Source organism: Scomber japonicus, chromosome 11 (assembly GCF_027409825.1).
Source record: "Scomber japonicus isolate fScoJap1 chromosome 11, fScoJap1.pri, whole genome shotgun sequence".
Classification (NCBI taxonomy): Eukaryota; Metazoa; Chordata; class Actinopteri; order Scombriformes; family Scombridae; genus Scomber; species Scomber japonicus.
This window is the reverse complement of record NC_070588.1, coordinates 25,950,910-25,967,820: the sequence shown is the minus strand read 5'-3', so window position 1 is coordinate 25,967,820 and position 16,911 is coordinate 25,950,910. Positions and strand designations below refer to the sequence as shown.

The 16,911-nt window shown below is 39.1% G+C and overlaps 1 protein-coding gene across 1 annotated transcript in view; it reads left to right on the top strand.

The window, feature by feature from the left end:
• cntnap5a (contactin associated protein family member 5a) overlaps positions 1-16,911 on the top strand; it is a 68,124-nt gene that overhangs the window by 32,646 nt on the left and 18,567 nt on the right. The window contains exons 7-13 of the mRNA XM_053328212.1: positions 1,637-1,773; positions 1,899-2,058; positions 5,176-5,282; positions 6,441-6,560; positions 9,973-10,173; positions 15,349-15,505; positions 16,120-16,247. Coding sequence (XP_053184187.1) covers positions 1,637-1,773; positions 1,899-2,058; positions 5,176-5,282; positions 6,441-6,560; positions 9,973-10,173; positions 15,349-15,505; positions 16,120-16,247 — 1,010 coding nt within the window. The remainder of the gene's footprint in view (positions 1-1,636; positions 1,774-1,898; positions 2,059-5,175; positions 5,283-6,440; positions 6,561-9,972; positions 10,174-15,348; positions 15,506-16,119; positions 16,248-16,911) is intronic.

Genomic DNA, 16,911 nt, shown 5'->3' with positions numbered 1-16,911 from the left:
AATATTTTAAAATGTTGTTACTAATGTTTGTCCATTGAGGCTGTTCTGGGTCAAATGTGACCCGTATCTATTGCCATGTCTTTTAGTTCAATGACTAGTTAATAGTTTTAATAAGATAGTAGTTATGAGGATTTCTTTTTATGATGTACAGTAGCAGTGAAGACTGATGGCTCTAATGGTTATACAATAAACCCCACAGTTCCATAAAGCTCTTGTAATTTTCAGTTTCTATAAAATACATTTAAATCATTATTGTTATGTTATATTTTCATGTCTTAGGTCAAATAAGACATGATAGTGTGATAGTAGTTGTTTTTTCTCCAAAAATAAGTGGTGTAAAACCTAGAAATACACTCTCTGCTCTCTGAAACATTAATCAAGGTTTAATCACACATTTATTGATCAGTCAGATCAGCTATTGGTGCTTTCTAACAGGTCTGTGGTTCAAAATGTGGTATAGACACTTTTTATGAGGGGATTCTTAGACTGGGTCAAATTGACCTGGAACATTCTGCGTGGGTGTAGAATATGAACAGTATGTAAGGGTTAACCAAACAGTTTGCTGGAATGTGAACTGTAACCACATATAATGCAAAACATAAACAAACCTGGAGTAGTATGTATCTGCAAGTTACTGATTACTGATGAACTTATTGCTAAAACAATTAACAAGCATAGTTAAGTTACAGTATGGCTTAAATGTGCAAATGTGGAGAAATGTTGTGCTCTCATCCACTTTGTCACAAAGGTTCAAGGTAAAACGTGATTTAGTGCACATTCACGGACCATTCATGGTGCTACATGTGAGTGTTGCTTACATTGCATGCTTTATTTAACCCACAACCAGTCTAGTTGTTGGAGCTGATCAATGATGGCAGAAGTATTAAGATCCCTTACTTGAGTGAAAATAGCAATACCTCAAGGTAAAAATAGCCAAGTAACAGAGAAACTGAATATGAAAACAACTCTAAATATACATTATTCTGCACAGTGAAGCTCAAACATGTATCTATAGGAACCAGAAGAAAAACATATCTGTGAGTGAAGGAGGACTTAAAGTAAAAGTCTGTGTATACAATCTTAGAAATGTACTTAAAGGCATTTAAAAGTATCAAAAGTCACCGGAGTCATCCTTTCTTTAGAGATTAAACACGTCTAAATGATAAAATATGATGACAGGAGACGAGGAGGGAGAGCTTTTGCTGTTTGTTATTTTGAAGCTTAGAGTGATGTTGAAGGCTGGGAGCTCTGTGAGTGTGACTGTCTCCTGAGTCACTGAAGGAAAATCAACTGTGGGAAGGAACTTTGTGGATTATGAGGCAGTGCTGGCAGCTATAACAAAACCATGAAGGGTATCTTTAACTAATCCCAAACACTGGTGGAATTAATAATAAACAATCATGTTCCCCTGCGGCTGTGTGCAGCCCTGATACCACAGGTACGGGTGGCTGCTGAGAAATCGCTATATCACTTTGAGATGAGCTTGCTCGCAGTGGTAGAAATTCTTCACAGCCTAGAGATCTACGGCTACACCGACTCATCAGTGCAAGAAAACTTAGAGCACAAATAACACATTTGCTAAATTGTTTGTCATTTTCATGAGGCCTTATCTGAAATGTTCTTCTTTAGATTACAGAGTCAACGACGGACTGTGGCATTCTGTGAGTCTCGACACGAGGAATTTACCTATCACTCTGACTGTGGATAATGAGCCATCCTCCATGATAGAAGTGTGGGAACAACTGGAATCAAGAGGCAACTTTTATTTTGGAGGTTAGTGGGCGCTACCAATGTATTTGCAGCGTTAAGACACCATATTTTCTCTCTCTTTAACATACTGGAATAGAATATTTCTCAAAAGGTTTATAGTTCATACACAGTGTGTCATTTCCATCCAGGCTGTCCCACTCTGGACTGTCGTTACACATCTCCAGCCTTCCAGGGGTGTATGCGGCTTATATTCATCAACAGCCAGCCAATGAACCTCAGCCATGTGCAGCAAGGATTGCTGGGAAATTATAATGAGCTTCGGTTTGACACCTGCACGATAAGAGACAGGTAAAGTGGTTAAAATTTCTGTTTTACACTCTAATTTTAGGTTAGGTCACCATAGACTTTTCACGCTATAAGAAACAGAACATGAGATGCATCAAACGTAAAGGTTTATGAAATATTATCCTTGTTGACAGCAGATTTATCTGTGTCCAAACTGTAAATTCGTAGACAGCGGTGTGTTGTCTACAGAGCAGCCTGAAAGCCACTGACATCTTGTCCAATGGAGACAAACGTGCTGACAGGATCATCCAATTAAATTGCAACAGAAACTCTCTATGCTAACAAGCTGCTCCCTACAGCCCCGTGTGGCATGCTATCCCTCATTACCCTGCACAGCTGTGGGCCCGCGTGAACAGGCTCTGCAGACGCACAAGTTCCATGAATGTCTGCATGTGGCCTGGAACATTTATAGGGATGAGACAAACATGCATACTGCTGCTTCTCCCTTGTGTTTGCCCCTGAGGAGAATCGCTTTTCTGTCAGATTTCTACCTACCTGTTTTCTAGCACAGGTTGTGGAAATGCAAACACAACAGTGCACAACACTACTGCCAGACTGTCACTGCAGGAAATAACACAACAACAGAATGAGATCGTTTTTGTAATCAAATGTGATATTTTGAGGAATGAGTGCAAAAGACAGGTTAAATTAAAAGCTACTGGTACATAAAGACACTTCTAATCATTGTAATAACCACTATAAAGCTGCATTGATCCCTTTTTGGTCACTAGGGGGCAGAATAACTCCAACTCTCTTACAATTTAATGCCTTACAAAGTTGTTATGTCATCGAGCAGACACAGATCGATTTTATCATTCATCTAGAGAGTCCATAATTCACTCTTCTTTTTGCTCTGATTTGGTCTCTGTCAACTTCTTAGCTGCTAGATGCTCCATATTTATATCACTAGTTATATCAGCTAGTTCTATCTTTATCTTCCATCTGGTGCTGGGTAGATAGTGTAACGGTGGGTTTATCAGAGCCTTTTTAAAACTGAAAACAGTGTAATTGAAAACAGGCTTGGTGAGAAAATGACTGAACCAGACACTAAATGAGCAAAATTAGATATAATAGGGAAAAAAAAGAGCAATGTTTGGGATCGGACGTTTTTTTTTTTAATACTTTTTTTATGCCTGTACAACATTCTATGCTGAAGGGACATGTGAGGCAGCTTTACTCAGCTTTGCAAAATTGAATTGATATTAATTTTCATTTCACATGCTATGGCCCGTTTAATGACTGCAGTTATGCTTAGAATTAAGAGTATCAGAAAGTTCACCTTTTAGAAGAATTAATCTTCTCTTTCTATGTGTCCAATTAAACCTGATGACTCAATTTATGATCAGTGTGCACTTAGGTGTGCTGGCTACTATTCTGTAGTTTGATGACCTGTAAGGCCATCCAAGAACACGACAACAGAAAATAGCTTGACGGTAATTAAACCAACGGCTGCAATCTTATCCGTGTTGCGGCTGGCCTCCTCCGCTGCAGTTAATAGGTAACAGATGAAAGTGTATGAAATTATAGATGCTTGCTTGAAAGGCTGGCAATTATATGAAACTGGAGGAGGCTTGAGGAAGGGACTATTAATCAGATGAGTGTGGTTTGGAATTTCTGTGAAGCGCTCATTGTGATAAAAATCCCATAAACAGGCGTTGTACTCTGAAGGTGACAGTAATACTTTTATTTTTAGAGGAACACCACCACTGTCAGCCTTTTCAAATCCAGAGGGCACAGTATGAGACGCCATTATTCTGCAGTCATTTGGGTTTTTAGTGCAACTTCTCAAAACACGAACAAACAGTAATTTATTTTTTGGCCGAGTTCCAAAACTGGCGTTCATAAAAGCATTAAAAAAAAAAAAAAAAAAAAAGAATAAAGAGAACAATGAGCAGGGGTCTCGCTTACCTGATAAATAAAAGATCTGCCATGCAAATGCTAACAAAGGAAATATCTCTATTTGTACCTAATACAAATACCTCAGAGGTTTGTATGATGTTTTGTTGTCAACAAATTGTGCTGCTTGTGTTTGCAAATTGCTGTAAAATTGGCAAACCTTGTAGATAAAAGTGTATTAGAAGTATATTATCTGAAAATAGTTGCTTGTTTGAAAAGAAACAACAATCAGCAACTATTCTGATAAAGGATTGGTCATTTGGTCAAAAATCCCTAAGGTTCTCCGGTTACAGTTTAATTAAAGGCATATTATGCAAGCTTTCTCAGCTTTGTAAACTAACAGCATTCCAAATTGGCCCCTCCTCCCCTGCTCCAACTCCAGCAGAGAAAAAGAGAGAGAGAGGGCAGTGGTGGCAAGAACAAAACAGTTGAATCAGAGACAGAAAACATTATTGTCTGACTTTTTCACTGCGGTTCCTTTCTGAAGTACAAATAAACTCACCCCCAGCTCTGCAGGAACCTGCAGGAAGGTGCTGCATCGCTGGATTTGTTGTGAATGCAGAGCTTCATCCTATCTGTAGCCTCCCTGCTCTGCATGCGTGTAGCACGGCCTAGCCCTCGGTCAAACAGACCAACACAGGCCTGCTGCTCTTTATACATCCATGACACAGAGACAGTACAGAGATGTAATGCTACGCTAACACTGCTGACCTCAGACACTGCACGTTGTTATTGGCTCGGGGCTATATACCCATATGTACGTGTTACATTGGTGTAACTTTAACATTTTTTGATGTTGGTGAGACAAAAAAAAAGTAAAAGCTCCAGCAACCCTAGTAGTAGTAGTAGTAGTAGTAGTAGTATAGAACAAGTTTATTATTAGACCAACACGTTAGAGCTTGCGGATGTCATTATAAAACACATTACAAACAGTACTTAAATAGGGTTGTTAAAAAGCAGGAAACTATTCAAAAAGGTTACTAAAAACAACCAATTATGTGCATCCAGACATGTATCAGCGAATGGGGTATCTACCAAGATGCGCTGGGTATATGGTCATGTGACTTCAGGCCAATCATTATCCCATGGATGTTGATGAGACAAAACAACCATCTATGCTGGCTTTTACCCTATGCCGACTATACGGTTCATTTATTAATCAAGAAATGAACTGTTGATGAAAAACTGTAAAAACCTGTTTTTTTGTTGTTGTTCTTTGAACAGATGCCTTCCTAACCTGTGTGAACACGGAGGCCGCTGCTCTCAGTCTTGGAGCTCCTTCTCCTGCGACTGTTCAGGAACGGGATACTCTGGAGCCACCTGTCACAACTGTGAGCAGTCGTTCTCACTTTTCCTTTCCTTACCTAATCTCAAACCTGCTATAACACCTTCTGCATCTCCCTGGATACCGTAGGTCTACTGAGCTGTGTCATTTGATTCAGCTCACACATCTTCACCTTTTTTTTTTTTTTTTTTTTTTTGCCTCCATATGTTTCATCGTGGCTGAGAGGAAAAGCAACAGCATGTTCCACTTCCACTTGACATGACCTCCCAATCATAGCTGTTCTTCTCACTTTCACATTTCTGAGAATTTGTTTTTTGACTATATCCTTAAATAGCATTAGACTGACTGACTTTAGACTGACTCTACATGTGGGAGTTTTTCCTCACAGGTGTCACATTTTGACACCCTGCAACATCGCCTTGATATTCGCTGTGGAGACGGCTGTTGAAATCTATGTGTGAAACTCCCCTGCCTCAGAATACTGATTTCTTGTTTACATGCAGACGAACACAGTTCTCTTTATATTTCAGAAGTAACATGACAGAAAGAGCATCTCTTGAATTAAAAATAAGCCTTTTTTTATGTAAAGTGTCAAAATCTCCCTGAGGAATGAATACAATCCAAATTTCCCAGCTAAAACTCATCCATCAAACATTCTCATTGGCCAGTGTGACCAGAGTTTGCAATTTGGTCGTTTGTTTGGTTTGTTCGGGATATTACATTTTGGGTTTGCTGGACCTTATACTTCATTCTACTTGACTTTGACCTGTTGTCCTCATTTGTACACTCCTTTTTTTGCCACCTAGTGGTAGCAAAAACACAATACATTAATCAGTGTTAAAACACCATGACAGATCATGATACGACATTTTTGCCATCTCACCCACCCCTAAGATATATGCTTTCCACTGGACAATGGAAACACCTCACATTTTTATAGTCAATCAGAGGTGTTATTCTACCAACCTGCCTCAGAGTATGGAAATATATCGAGTATGGATATATAGAGATCAAAAGATAGAACTAAAGCATCCATGAAAGAAAGCCACTGCATCACCTTTTTTGGAAACAGCATGGTCTGATTAGCTCACACTTAAATGAAGATGATTATGTGCCATCAGATGACTCAGACAGTAGAAAACTGTTGGAGCATGAGCTGATTGTTAAGAATAGCTTCTCTCTGTCCCTGCTCTGCTTCTTCCAGCCATCTACGAGTTGTCCTGTGAGGCCTACAAGCTGATTGGCAGCTCCTCGGGCTACTACTCCATTGATCCAGATGGGAGTGGTCCCTTGGGGCCCACACAGGTATACTGCAACATGACAGGTGAGATCACTGTAGTCCACATGTTGTCACCTTTACTCTTTTCCACTGGGAACTGGCAGAAAGCTCAGAGTAAAGAGAGTCCACTCACTTGCAGTCCACTTCACTCTGCATTGATCCATGCCCTAAGAGCTTTATGACAGTTTACCATCTAGTAGGAGATTATTACAGTCACTCAGGGTAGTCTCTGAGAGTTTACAACATATCTGTGTGAAGTCTTTTATACATGTCACTGTGATTGCACTGCAAGAATGTAATAACTTGACAGCTCATATCTGTTATGAGGGTTATAAGCTCACTTTCATAAAACAAGAGAAAATAATCTACCAGCAGAGTTATGTGTCATTATACTGTCTTTAATTTTAATTGGGGGAAAAAAAACATGGAAAAGAAGCTACCACGTTGTCCCAAACAAATAATTCAAGCACCCCGTAGTTCAGTGAGCCACAAAAGAAGAATCTTGTGCCTTTCAGGTTCCACAGAAATCGTTTCATTAAGACATTGGGTCATTAAAGTCAAAAGGGTCCATCCGCTCAGGAGCATTAAATGGCAGTAAATTTAACTGTGGTGCCATTAAGTTATGAAATATCTTGTGTGTAAGGCTGAGGTTTCAAACTGAGAGTAGTACTACAGGGAAATGTAGTAATGGAGTGTGTTTATCCTCAGGAGGAACAGAAATGTGTTGAATACATTTAACAGATCTAGCCAGTCTGATTGAATTTCCTTGTATACAAGTGATGTTTTTGGACTTGTTTGCGGTTTCTCCTACAGCATCATGTGGGGGAATATCCGCATCCAATTTCACATCCTTTTTTGAAATACCATGCCCTGATATTTATGTGTTGCTGAGGAAGACAAAAGATAAGGGTAAGGGTATAAGGGTCAATACAATCTTTAAAAAACATGCTCTTGGAGGCACAAATATCCATAATATGGATCTCGTAGAATGTTGAGTAGTTTTTGATATATGAGTGTTGTGCCTATGTTGCCATTTGACCTTAATGGGTTAATTACGATAGCTGGATTTTGTTTAAACAGCTCCATGCCTATAGTGTGAAAGCAATTAGAATTTTAGATCTAATTTTATCACTCCATCACACCTATCAGTGTGATCTCTTTGAGGCAAGGAGACAATGTGATCTGTCTCATCTGAGGTGTGACATTTGACAGTCAGGGAAAAAGAAACACAACCTGATCTACACTCCCTCCTCATGACATGTAGGACAAAAGGTATTCAGTAAAGTTTGACACTACGGATGCAGTATTCATCACATCGCTGTCAACTTCCTAAGCTACCGTGTCCTCTGCAAGGTTAATGTACGGCCGACGTCATAACAGATGAGAACGCTGCTGTCTCCTTCCAGTATTTTGTTTTTTCAGGCTTCCCTTCGTATATCTGAGTAGGTGTTCCTCAACTTGACCTCAATTAAGGAATCCATTAGAGATGTAAATAAACCTGTTAACCTGATGTTAATAATCACAAAGTGGAGAGGGATTTTCTGTAAAGCAGGGTAAACATGAACTAATCATAATGCATACTAAGTTGGGATTCAAAAACAAAGCTCATTTTTATTGTAGAAACTTTTCATCCCTTTTGTAGGTGAGTGTATAATCAGGCTGTTTCACTCAGCAAGATTCTTAGTAAAATGATTTTTTTTTTTGGTGGCTTGTCATTAGATTTTATTTTGAAAATGTGAGAGATTTTGGGTTCACAGATTGCGCACAGAAAATAGAAAAGGTCATCAAATTGTTGCTTGGAAACAAGTGGATTCATTAGTTTTTCACAGATGCAGAAGCGCAAGTGTTTATAAAATGTCATCGGCAACACTGATGATTTTGGAAACAACACCGAATGCCTCAGTAATGAACTGAACTACGATGCAGAGACGTATAGTAACACAAAGGGGGTCACAGCGTCACCATGGCTACCGTCGCTGATCTACTGAATTGAATGTCTACTTTAACAGTTTTTCAAAAGAAGCCAAGAGGTGCTTGAAATGAAAGTCACACGTACATTTGAAATTACAGTGAGTTTATTAGGCTGCAGTGCACTTATATGCGTTGCTGTGTTTCTGCCTACATCATTTACATAGATGTAGCTCTCACTATAATGCAATATAATGCACTGCCACTGACTGCAATATCAGAAATGAGCATAAAGTTTAAATGCCTTTCAGAACCCAACTATAACATGAGTATTATTTAGAAGCTTCACAAACAGTGGATTTATCACAGGGCTGCACATGACAACATGATAAAACACCAAGAATATAGCTACCTGGAATTTTTCATGTAAAAAACAACACTGAACACAAAGGTTAACCCCTTACATACTGTTCAGGGTCTAATTTGAGCCCATTTTTTACATTTGAGAGATGAAAAAACACGATTTGTGACCCAGAATATACAAAAATAAAAAATGTCATCTTTCTAAAAATGTTTTTGTGCAACTGATACATGTTTTTGTTGACTGTTATATTATAATATTTATTCAAAAATTCAAACACCACTATTCAAAATGACTGTTTATTTACATTTGACTTAGATATGAGTTTAAAGATGTATTGCAACAATAGTAGAAGGGGTTGTGATGAAGGGATGATGGGATTGAGGGATGAGGGTCGAAGGTTTGGGCATGTAGGGTAAAGGATGGAAGAATGAGGTCAGAGTCAGGGTGCCAGTTGGACGGATGGAGGCGGGGGATGCTGTACCGATCATGTGATGGGTATAGGGATGGAACCAGTGTGGAGTGAGATTCTGGGTGGGGGAGCCGTCTCTTCTTCCTGTCCTGGATGGAGCCCCTATGGTTCCTGAAGTCAACAAAAGAGAGAGAATGTTAGAAAGGGTTCAGGAGGGAGGGAGGGATGTGAGAGCTGAGACAAAGGAGAGAGCAGTGGTGCAGTATGAGGCGTGGTCTCCATTATATCCTGTGATTATAAATATCGTTTTTCTCCATTAACAAAAAGAATACACTCACTCTGGATTAATTACCAACTTTAAGTCTGATGTTATGTATAGAAACTAATTATGAGGGGATACTGTGAAATACCCAACTATGAACAGTATGTAAGGGTTAATTATTTCATGTAAATGTAACTGTTAATTCTAACACAGTGCTAAAGTAAATCACACTCCTTGTATCTGAATTGAGAGACTTTATTTGCCCTAGAAAACAACCTCACTTTAATATGTGCTTTTGTATTTAGAGAGTTGTGGACAGTTTTATTGTGTTTATTGTATTTGTTGCTGGTGCAGTGAGTGAATGCAAACAGATTGTGTTTTATATTTTAAGTTCAAGTTGTAAAGTGTTCTTGTTAACAGTCTAACCTTAACACAGCAGATGTGGATGAGATCACACACTTTAACATGGAGATGGTGTTCACACTCTATCTTTTTTTTTTTTTTTTTTTCTTAGATGAGAAGGTGTGGACGGTGCTGAATCACAACAGCACAGCTCCAGTCACCGTCAAGGGCTCCTCTCTTGAGAGACCTCACATCATGAAGTTCAACTACAGCGCCTCGGCTGAACAACTGCACGCCATCGTGTCAAGGTCAGAGCAGTGCCAACAGGAAGTGGTTTACCACTGTAGGAAGTCTCATCTCTTTAACACGAAAGGTGAGTTTTATGGTTTTGTTAAGAGAAAGAGTCCAGTGTGTGAGTGAGAACAACAGATTTGTAAGGGCGGTTGCATGATAAAACAATATAGATGGTCACAGAGAGCGGGAGGCAAGCGAGCAAATGTTTATCCAGCTGAGAGTCGGCAGAGCAGCCCTGCTGTCGGTCCCACCCCTGACCACATGTTAACTGCGAATCACAGATTTGTAGTTTACCAAACACGTATAGGAGGAAGAAGAGATTTCTCAGGCTTAGTGGGCTTTCAGATGAAATACTGCCTTGCATTTAAAGTAAGCAAAAGGCTGCGTGGGTGAGGGAGTGTTGCTTCAGGTAGCAGCGAGACCATAAAATACTCTGCTTGGAACAATAATGTGTGCCTGACATGATTTTTTTTTTTTTTAAGTATAATCCCCACTTTAAAGTCCTTAAATTTACATCTACTACACTTGGAATTTAATAGTACGCACTCAAGATTGTAAGGGAAACCATCTCCATTGATTCATTGATTCATTAATGAATGAACTAACCTCGTAACGCCAAGTTAATCATATTTGATACATGAGTTTTAGAGACCTTTACATCATCAGTGATCATTTTTTCCCTGAAAAACTTGTTATACACGATCAGATACATGTAGTGCACAGATTAACCACCAGGGGACCTTTTATTTTAGGCATCCAATATGGACGTTTATTAATCGGTGAGCCACAATTTGAGTCATGGATACTCATGGATTTGAGTAAGAAAAAGAGTTAAAGTAAGAAAAAACATTAAAATAGTACTGATACTTAAAGACTGTGTGAATTCAGACATTTTCTTCTAAATTATTTAATTAACATTAAATAGGTCATAAATAATGTATTTCTAAAAAAGGTGTAAAAAGCATTTCAACCATTTAGATTTGAATTGTGGAGCTAGGCTTCACAAACTTCTGTGTTTCAGGACTTAGTTAGAAAATTAGCATAAACCCGCCCCTGCTGCTGTAGAGGTATAAATACATTCAGCGCACACTACTACTACAGTCTTCTGTTAGCCGTCAAGCTAGCCTCCGAGCTAGCAACAGAAAGCTCTCAGACCTAGCGTCCATGTTTTGGGTAGAGGTGGTGACTTTGATTGACAGGTGACACTTGGTAAGGGCGTTTCAGCAAACTCGGGGTTTGGTAGCAGAGAAAGAGGCTGATTTTTACACAACTTTGAAGCCTAATTTCATATATTTGAAGATTTTTTTGATCATTCAAATTTGCCAGGGTGGTTAACAACACACTTTTCTGTGGTATGTCAAACTCGGAACACATATTTATTCTTACTTTACACGGACTTTAAGTAGGAATAGTTGAATGACTAAATATTGTGTACGTTATTTTATGATAAATTTGTGTTGAAAATGTGAGTATCAAATCAGACACAGCAGGTACAGAAGTTGTTGATAATGATATGAGCTTTATGCAGGACCTATAAGGGCTTAAGAATGTTTTATTCAATGTGTTTTTATGTGCATGCTATGAAAAGAAAAATGCAAAAATTCCAGATGTATCAAATATGAAAGAAAACAACTCAAAAAAGAAAGTGTTATTTAATTCATTTTTTTAAATCATTTGTCAGAAGGTCCAATAAACACTCTTTACAGAGTTCATTTATGAATTGAATCAATCAATTAGGAGGAGAATGATTTACATGAGATGAATCAGTCTCATATCTGAAAGTCATGAATGTGAATACAGGCTATCTTCATCTCTGTTGTAAAGAAATACACAAATACAGCCACTTGGGGATAAATCAGGATCTGTATTGAACTACCAAGGGACAGAGATGAATAGGGAACAACTCAGCACACACATACATACAATTAGAATGAATTCATCAATTAATGAATTATTAATGTGGAAAATGAACTGAATAAGTTATTGCCGATAGGATGAATGAATCAACGTTATCAGAAATGAGTCAAAGGCGTAATGAGGTGCTGAGACTCACTAACTAAAGCAAACAGAAAATGAATTTGAGAACTTGCATCAGCTCTCAGACAGAAAGCACGGCAGATGGTTTCCTACTGTTTCTGTGGTGATGGATGTCTGATGATGGGATGAACCTTCAGGAGAGTGCAGAGCGTGGAGAAGCAGGCTCGGTGATCCTCCGGTCGCCAGCGTGACAGCCCAACGAGATCCGCCGCAGGTTCAGTGAAGCAGCTGGCTCAGCGCTTCTTCCGGAGGGTGATTCCTGTCTCAGACTAGCTGAGGCTGCGTAGTAAACACACGGCAGGGGTGCGCGTGTGTGTGTGTGTTCATGTCGTGATGCGTTTGGTGGCAGGCTGCAGAGTTGGATGCTAGTGCTCTAACTAACCAAAAGGGTCTTCTGAAGAGTCTCTAAACTTATGGCTGAGCTGATACTTGCTTTGTGGCTTTAGGCATATTTGTAATGTTTCTTCTTTGTTGAGATTGTTCTTTTTGGAATTGCAGTATTGATGAATAAATAACTGAATAAACACAGTATAAAATCAATACTTTCATTTATTCTTCATCTGTAGCTAAGCTATTAACCCTTACATACTGTTCATATTCTACACCCTCGTAGAATGTTCTGGGTCCATTTTGACCTGGTCTAAGAATCCCCTCATAAAAAGTCTGTATACCACATTTTGAACCACAGATCTGTTAGAAAGCATCAATAGCTGATCTGACTGATCAATTAATGTGTGATTAAACCTTGATTAATGTTTCAGAGAGCAGAGAGTGTATTTTTAGGTTCTCATTTATGGAGAAAAAACAGCTACTATCACACGATCCTAGCAATCAAACAATAGCTTAATAATGCACTGATAATTAAATGGAAGTCATTATACTTTTAAAACACAGTTTGAAGTTCCTGTAATTTTATTTTGGTGATTCTGATTCTGGAGCCAAGGTCAGCACTGGTTACACAAGTCCAGATACATATTTTTACACATTAAAAGCCAAAAGGGAGAGAAAATAGAAAGGGGAGAGGAAAAGAGCGAGAGAGGCTCAGAAATGTGTGCTTATCCCACATTCCCATTTCTTTGCATCAGTCTAAAGTGGCTCTGAATATGGACTGAGCGTGGATGTTATGTGAGTCGACTGCACATCACAGCATCGCAGAAGTGTTTGTTGGCCGTGTTAAACTGCGAATTGAAAGTGGCGCTGTCTGTGCTTCGCCACATTGGGAGCCGCTGCCCCTTCAACACCCTTTCCTCCCGATTTTGCTCTCCATTCATATTTTCACAATAACAAGAAAGGTGGTCTCCAATCTTTTTATGTGCCTTCATCCTGCAGTGCTTTGACACCTATGGCGTCCCAAACATTCAAACATTTGCACTTAAATCATGAAACATTCATGAAGTCCCAGATTCCTCCCCAATTCCCTCGATGCCATGTGTGCGCAAACAAACAAGATCATTATCACACCAGACACCAACAGAGAGACAGAAAATAGGTTATTTCATAGCCGCGTGAACACTTTCAGAAACGACCCCAATAGCTTAATGGTTACATTTGTTTTTGAACGCAGTCATCTCCCGTGGAAAAAACCCCCCTGACTTTATAGACACAAACAATATCCCTTTTGACAACAAACACACTTTACAGCATATTCAAAATTAATTATTGAACACAGTTTTTATTCATCAAGTTAATTTATAGGGAGACAAAACAACAACAACAGCTGTTCCAAGCAAGCCTACTGGGTTTCCAGATTGAGGCGTGTGCGCTGAGGTCACATCCGCTTCACATTCAGAGTACTGGCTGTATAACATGTCCCCCCCCCCCCTCTCTCTCTGCCATCTTTTTTTATCAGTCTCCGCTGTTCACTTAAAACACAAATGTTCAGTCATTTCATGGTTTTTGCAAGAGTGTTCAACTGTTCACAGATTTGCATTATTTAACATCACCCCAACAGGAGGTTTTGATTGTTCGTTTTTTTTTCTCTCTCATTTGCAAAACCTCTTTCTGTGTGTGATTAGTATTTTAAAGCCATCAGCAGAATAGTAGAGATAGGGTTAGAGGGTAAAGACAATGAAGAGTGTGTTATTTTCATCCTCTGTAATGCAAATGTTGACTTTATAGCTAATTTAGTTCTCGTCCACATGATTTATTGTCCTGTCTGCACTTTGGTATTGCATACAAGTAAATTTTGCCTCTCCAATTTCAGTCTAAATAAGGCATTAGACTGTTAGTCATAGGTCATTGCATCCTATTCGGAGCAGATTGCCAGGTGTTGTTGAGCAAGCGGAGTGAATTGATGGCACCCCACATTGTCTCAGCCTCACCGCGTGACTACTAATATGACACGTGTATCCATACATTTAAAAAAAAACAAAAAACACATCCGTAATGTATGCCGGGTGGGAAGCATGTGACACTTGATTATGTATAGTGACACGCGCCTTAATGGGCTTTTTCTCGCTGGCTGGCTTCATCTCCAATGCGGTGTCACGTTGTGTGACAGATGATTGAAGCCGGACCACTTAACCCCATAGTGGATGTAATAAATCGCGCCTTTCACAGCTTGGCATGAAAAGACCAAAACAAAACACAAAGAAAATATCCCATTTAGTAAGATTACAGAGGGCTCAGCTCATGAGGAAATAGGTGCACGTTTGAAAGTTCTATAAGAAATTGTATTATTTAGTCCTTTAATTGCTTTCCCTTTATTACATTTTGTGTGTGTGTGTGTGTTTGTGGCGTTATATTCCGTATATATGCAAATACACAAAAGTGGCTGAATTGTTTGGCTTTTGTCTTTCCCTGCACTTAAATACTTTATCTGTTTAATGATCCCAAAAAGGCAGTTTTTCTTTATTTTGTGAGGTTGTTTTCTTTTACCCTCAGTTCAATTTTACCTGCTACATTTTATGCTAATTATTGTGCTACAAGTACTATAAGCCTCTTGAAACAGCTGCCTCCTACAGATTGCACTTCTCTAGCATACTTGATGATGTTTTTTTCTCTTTTTTTTTGTTTCCTGTATTTGTTTATCTGTTTTTCAGGGCAGTTGCATGTGAATATGCGCATATATGTATATTTGGTATTTTAAGATAAATGCGACAAAGCTCAACAGTGCAGTGCTCTATACTCATGACCTTGACTTAAATACCTGAGCTTTGGCACTATCAGGCATCAGGCTGTGGCAGAGGTGTCTAATTGTCTTGGTGTATGGTTGCAGATGGCAGCCCGCTATCCTGGTGGCTGGACCGGCAAGGGGAGAGGCGAAGCTACTGGGGAGGCTTCCTGCCTGGAGTTCAACAGTGCTCCTGCAGCCTGGAGGAGAACTGCGTAGACATGAACTACTTCTGCAACTGCGATGCTGATACAGACACATGGTACATTATTAAAACGCGAATAGACATTTTCAAGTCTAGAATATTCCTAAAATGCACAAATCACAAAAGCACCTCAAAAAATCTGGAATTTAAGTGTTTTTATTCTGCATCTTTCTGCATTTATCTACTTTTTTTTTTGTTTTTTGTTTTTTTTAAATTGAAAATAAATAGAATTAAAATAAGTAACTTCCTGTTTTGGACAGAGTGGCGTGATGATCACAATTGACAATTTCTTCAAAATGTCAATATTCCAATGTGTATTTCAAAATATTAATTATAGCTTATATTTAATATTACAATTGCAAACCTAATTTCCAAGCACTGAATGGGTGAACAAAAGCAGTATTATAGTTTTAGTGTATTAGACACTCTTTGCATTTTGTATGTTAATCCACTCCAAAGCTTCCCTGGATTCAGCTCAGTTAGCATATTTCCAGAGGGAGTTGTCTGCATTGTGATAGATTGCTCTCTTTTTAATGTGTTTACTCTGTGCTCAGTGCTAATGCAGAAGAATGGATGCCTTTATCTGGACCCCCGTAAAGGCATCCAACCCCCGAGGGCTCATGGCGTTACTATTTATTTTATTTAATTATTTATTTTTTGGTCTGTCATAGGGCAAATGACACAGGAATCCTCTCCTATAAAGACCACCTACCAGTGAGCCAGATAGTGATTGGAGACACCAACCGAACGGGCTCACAGGCTGTCTACCACATCGGCCCTCTGCGTTGCTATGGAGACAGTAGGTGATCACCTCAGCATTGAAGCTACCGTGCCAGATTTGGTTTGCAGATGGAGGCCGTTGTTGTTGATCAGAGACAAACCCGTGTTCAAAAGATGTGTTTACCTTGTGCTTATGTGTTTATCTGTGAATAGAGAGTTTAACTTCATCTGTTCTGTTACAAGACTCACTGGCTCTGTGGACTCATGTTGTGCAGCCAGGCAGGGCTGCCAAATGGGGTGGGGGGTGTGGGGGTAACTCAGGGGGCTTAGAGCCTGGTAGAGGCTCTGCATGAAAGGGACTGTAGATATTTACTGCTTCATGTCCCAGAGTGAGCTGTGGACAGAGGGCAGCAATTTTTAAGTAGTATATCTGCAAATGTAATTCAAATCCCCAGAATATGAAACAGAGGCTTACAGTTTTCCAAAGACACCAAATATTCTGAGTTGAATTATCGAAAAATGTGTAAAAATGATGTACTAGAATATTACCAGAAACACCTATATACCTATAATGAGGGCTAATTCAATTAGATACTAAATCATTATAGACATGTATGCAATTATTAGACTTAATCTGAACAATTATAGAATCAATATATGAACCTGTACTGTAAATCAAGAGGAAAAAAATCTATGAAAGCAAATGCAAATAATGAGCACGCCTAATGAATCATCAAAACTGT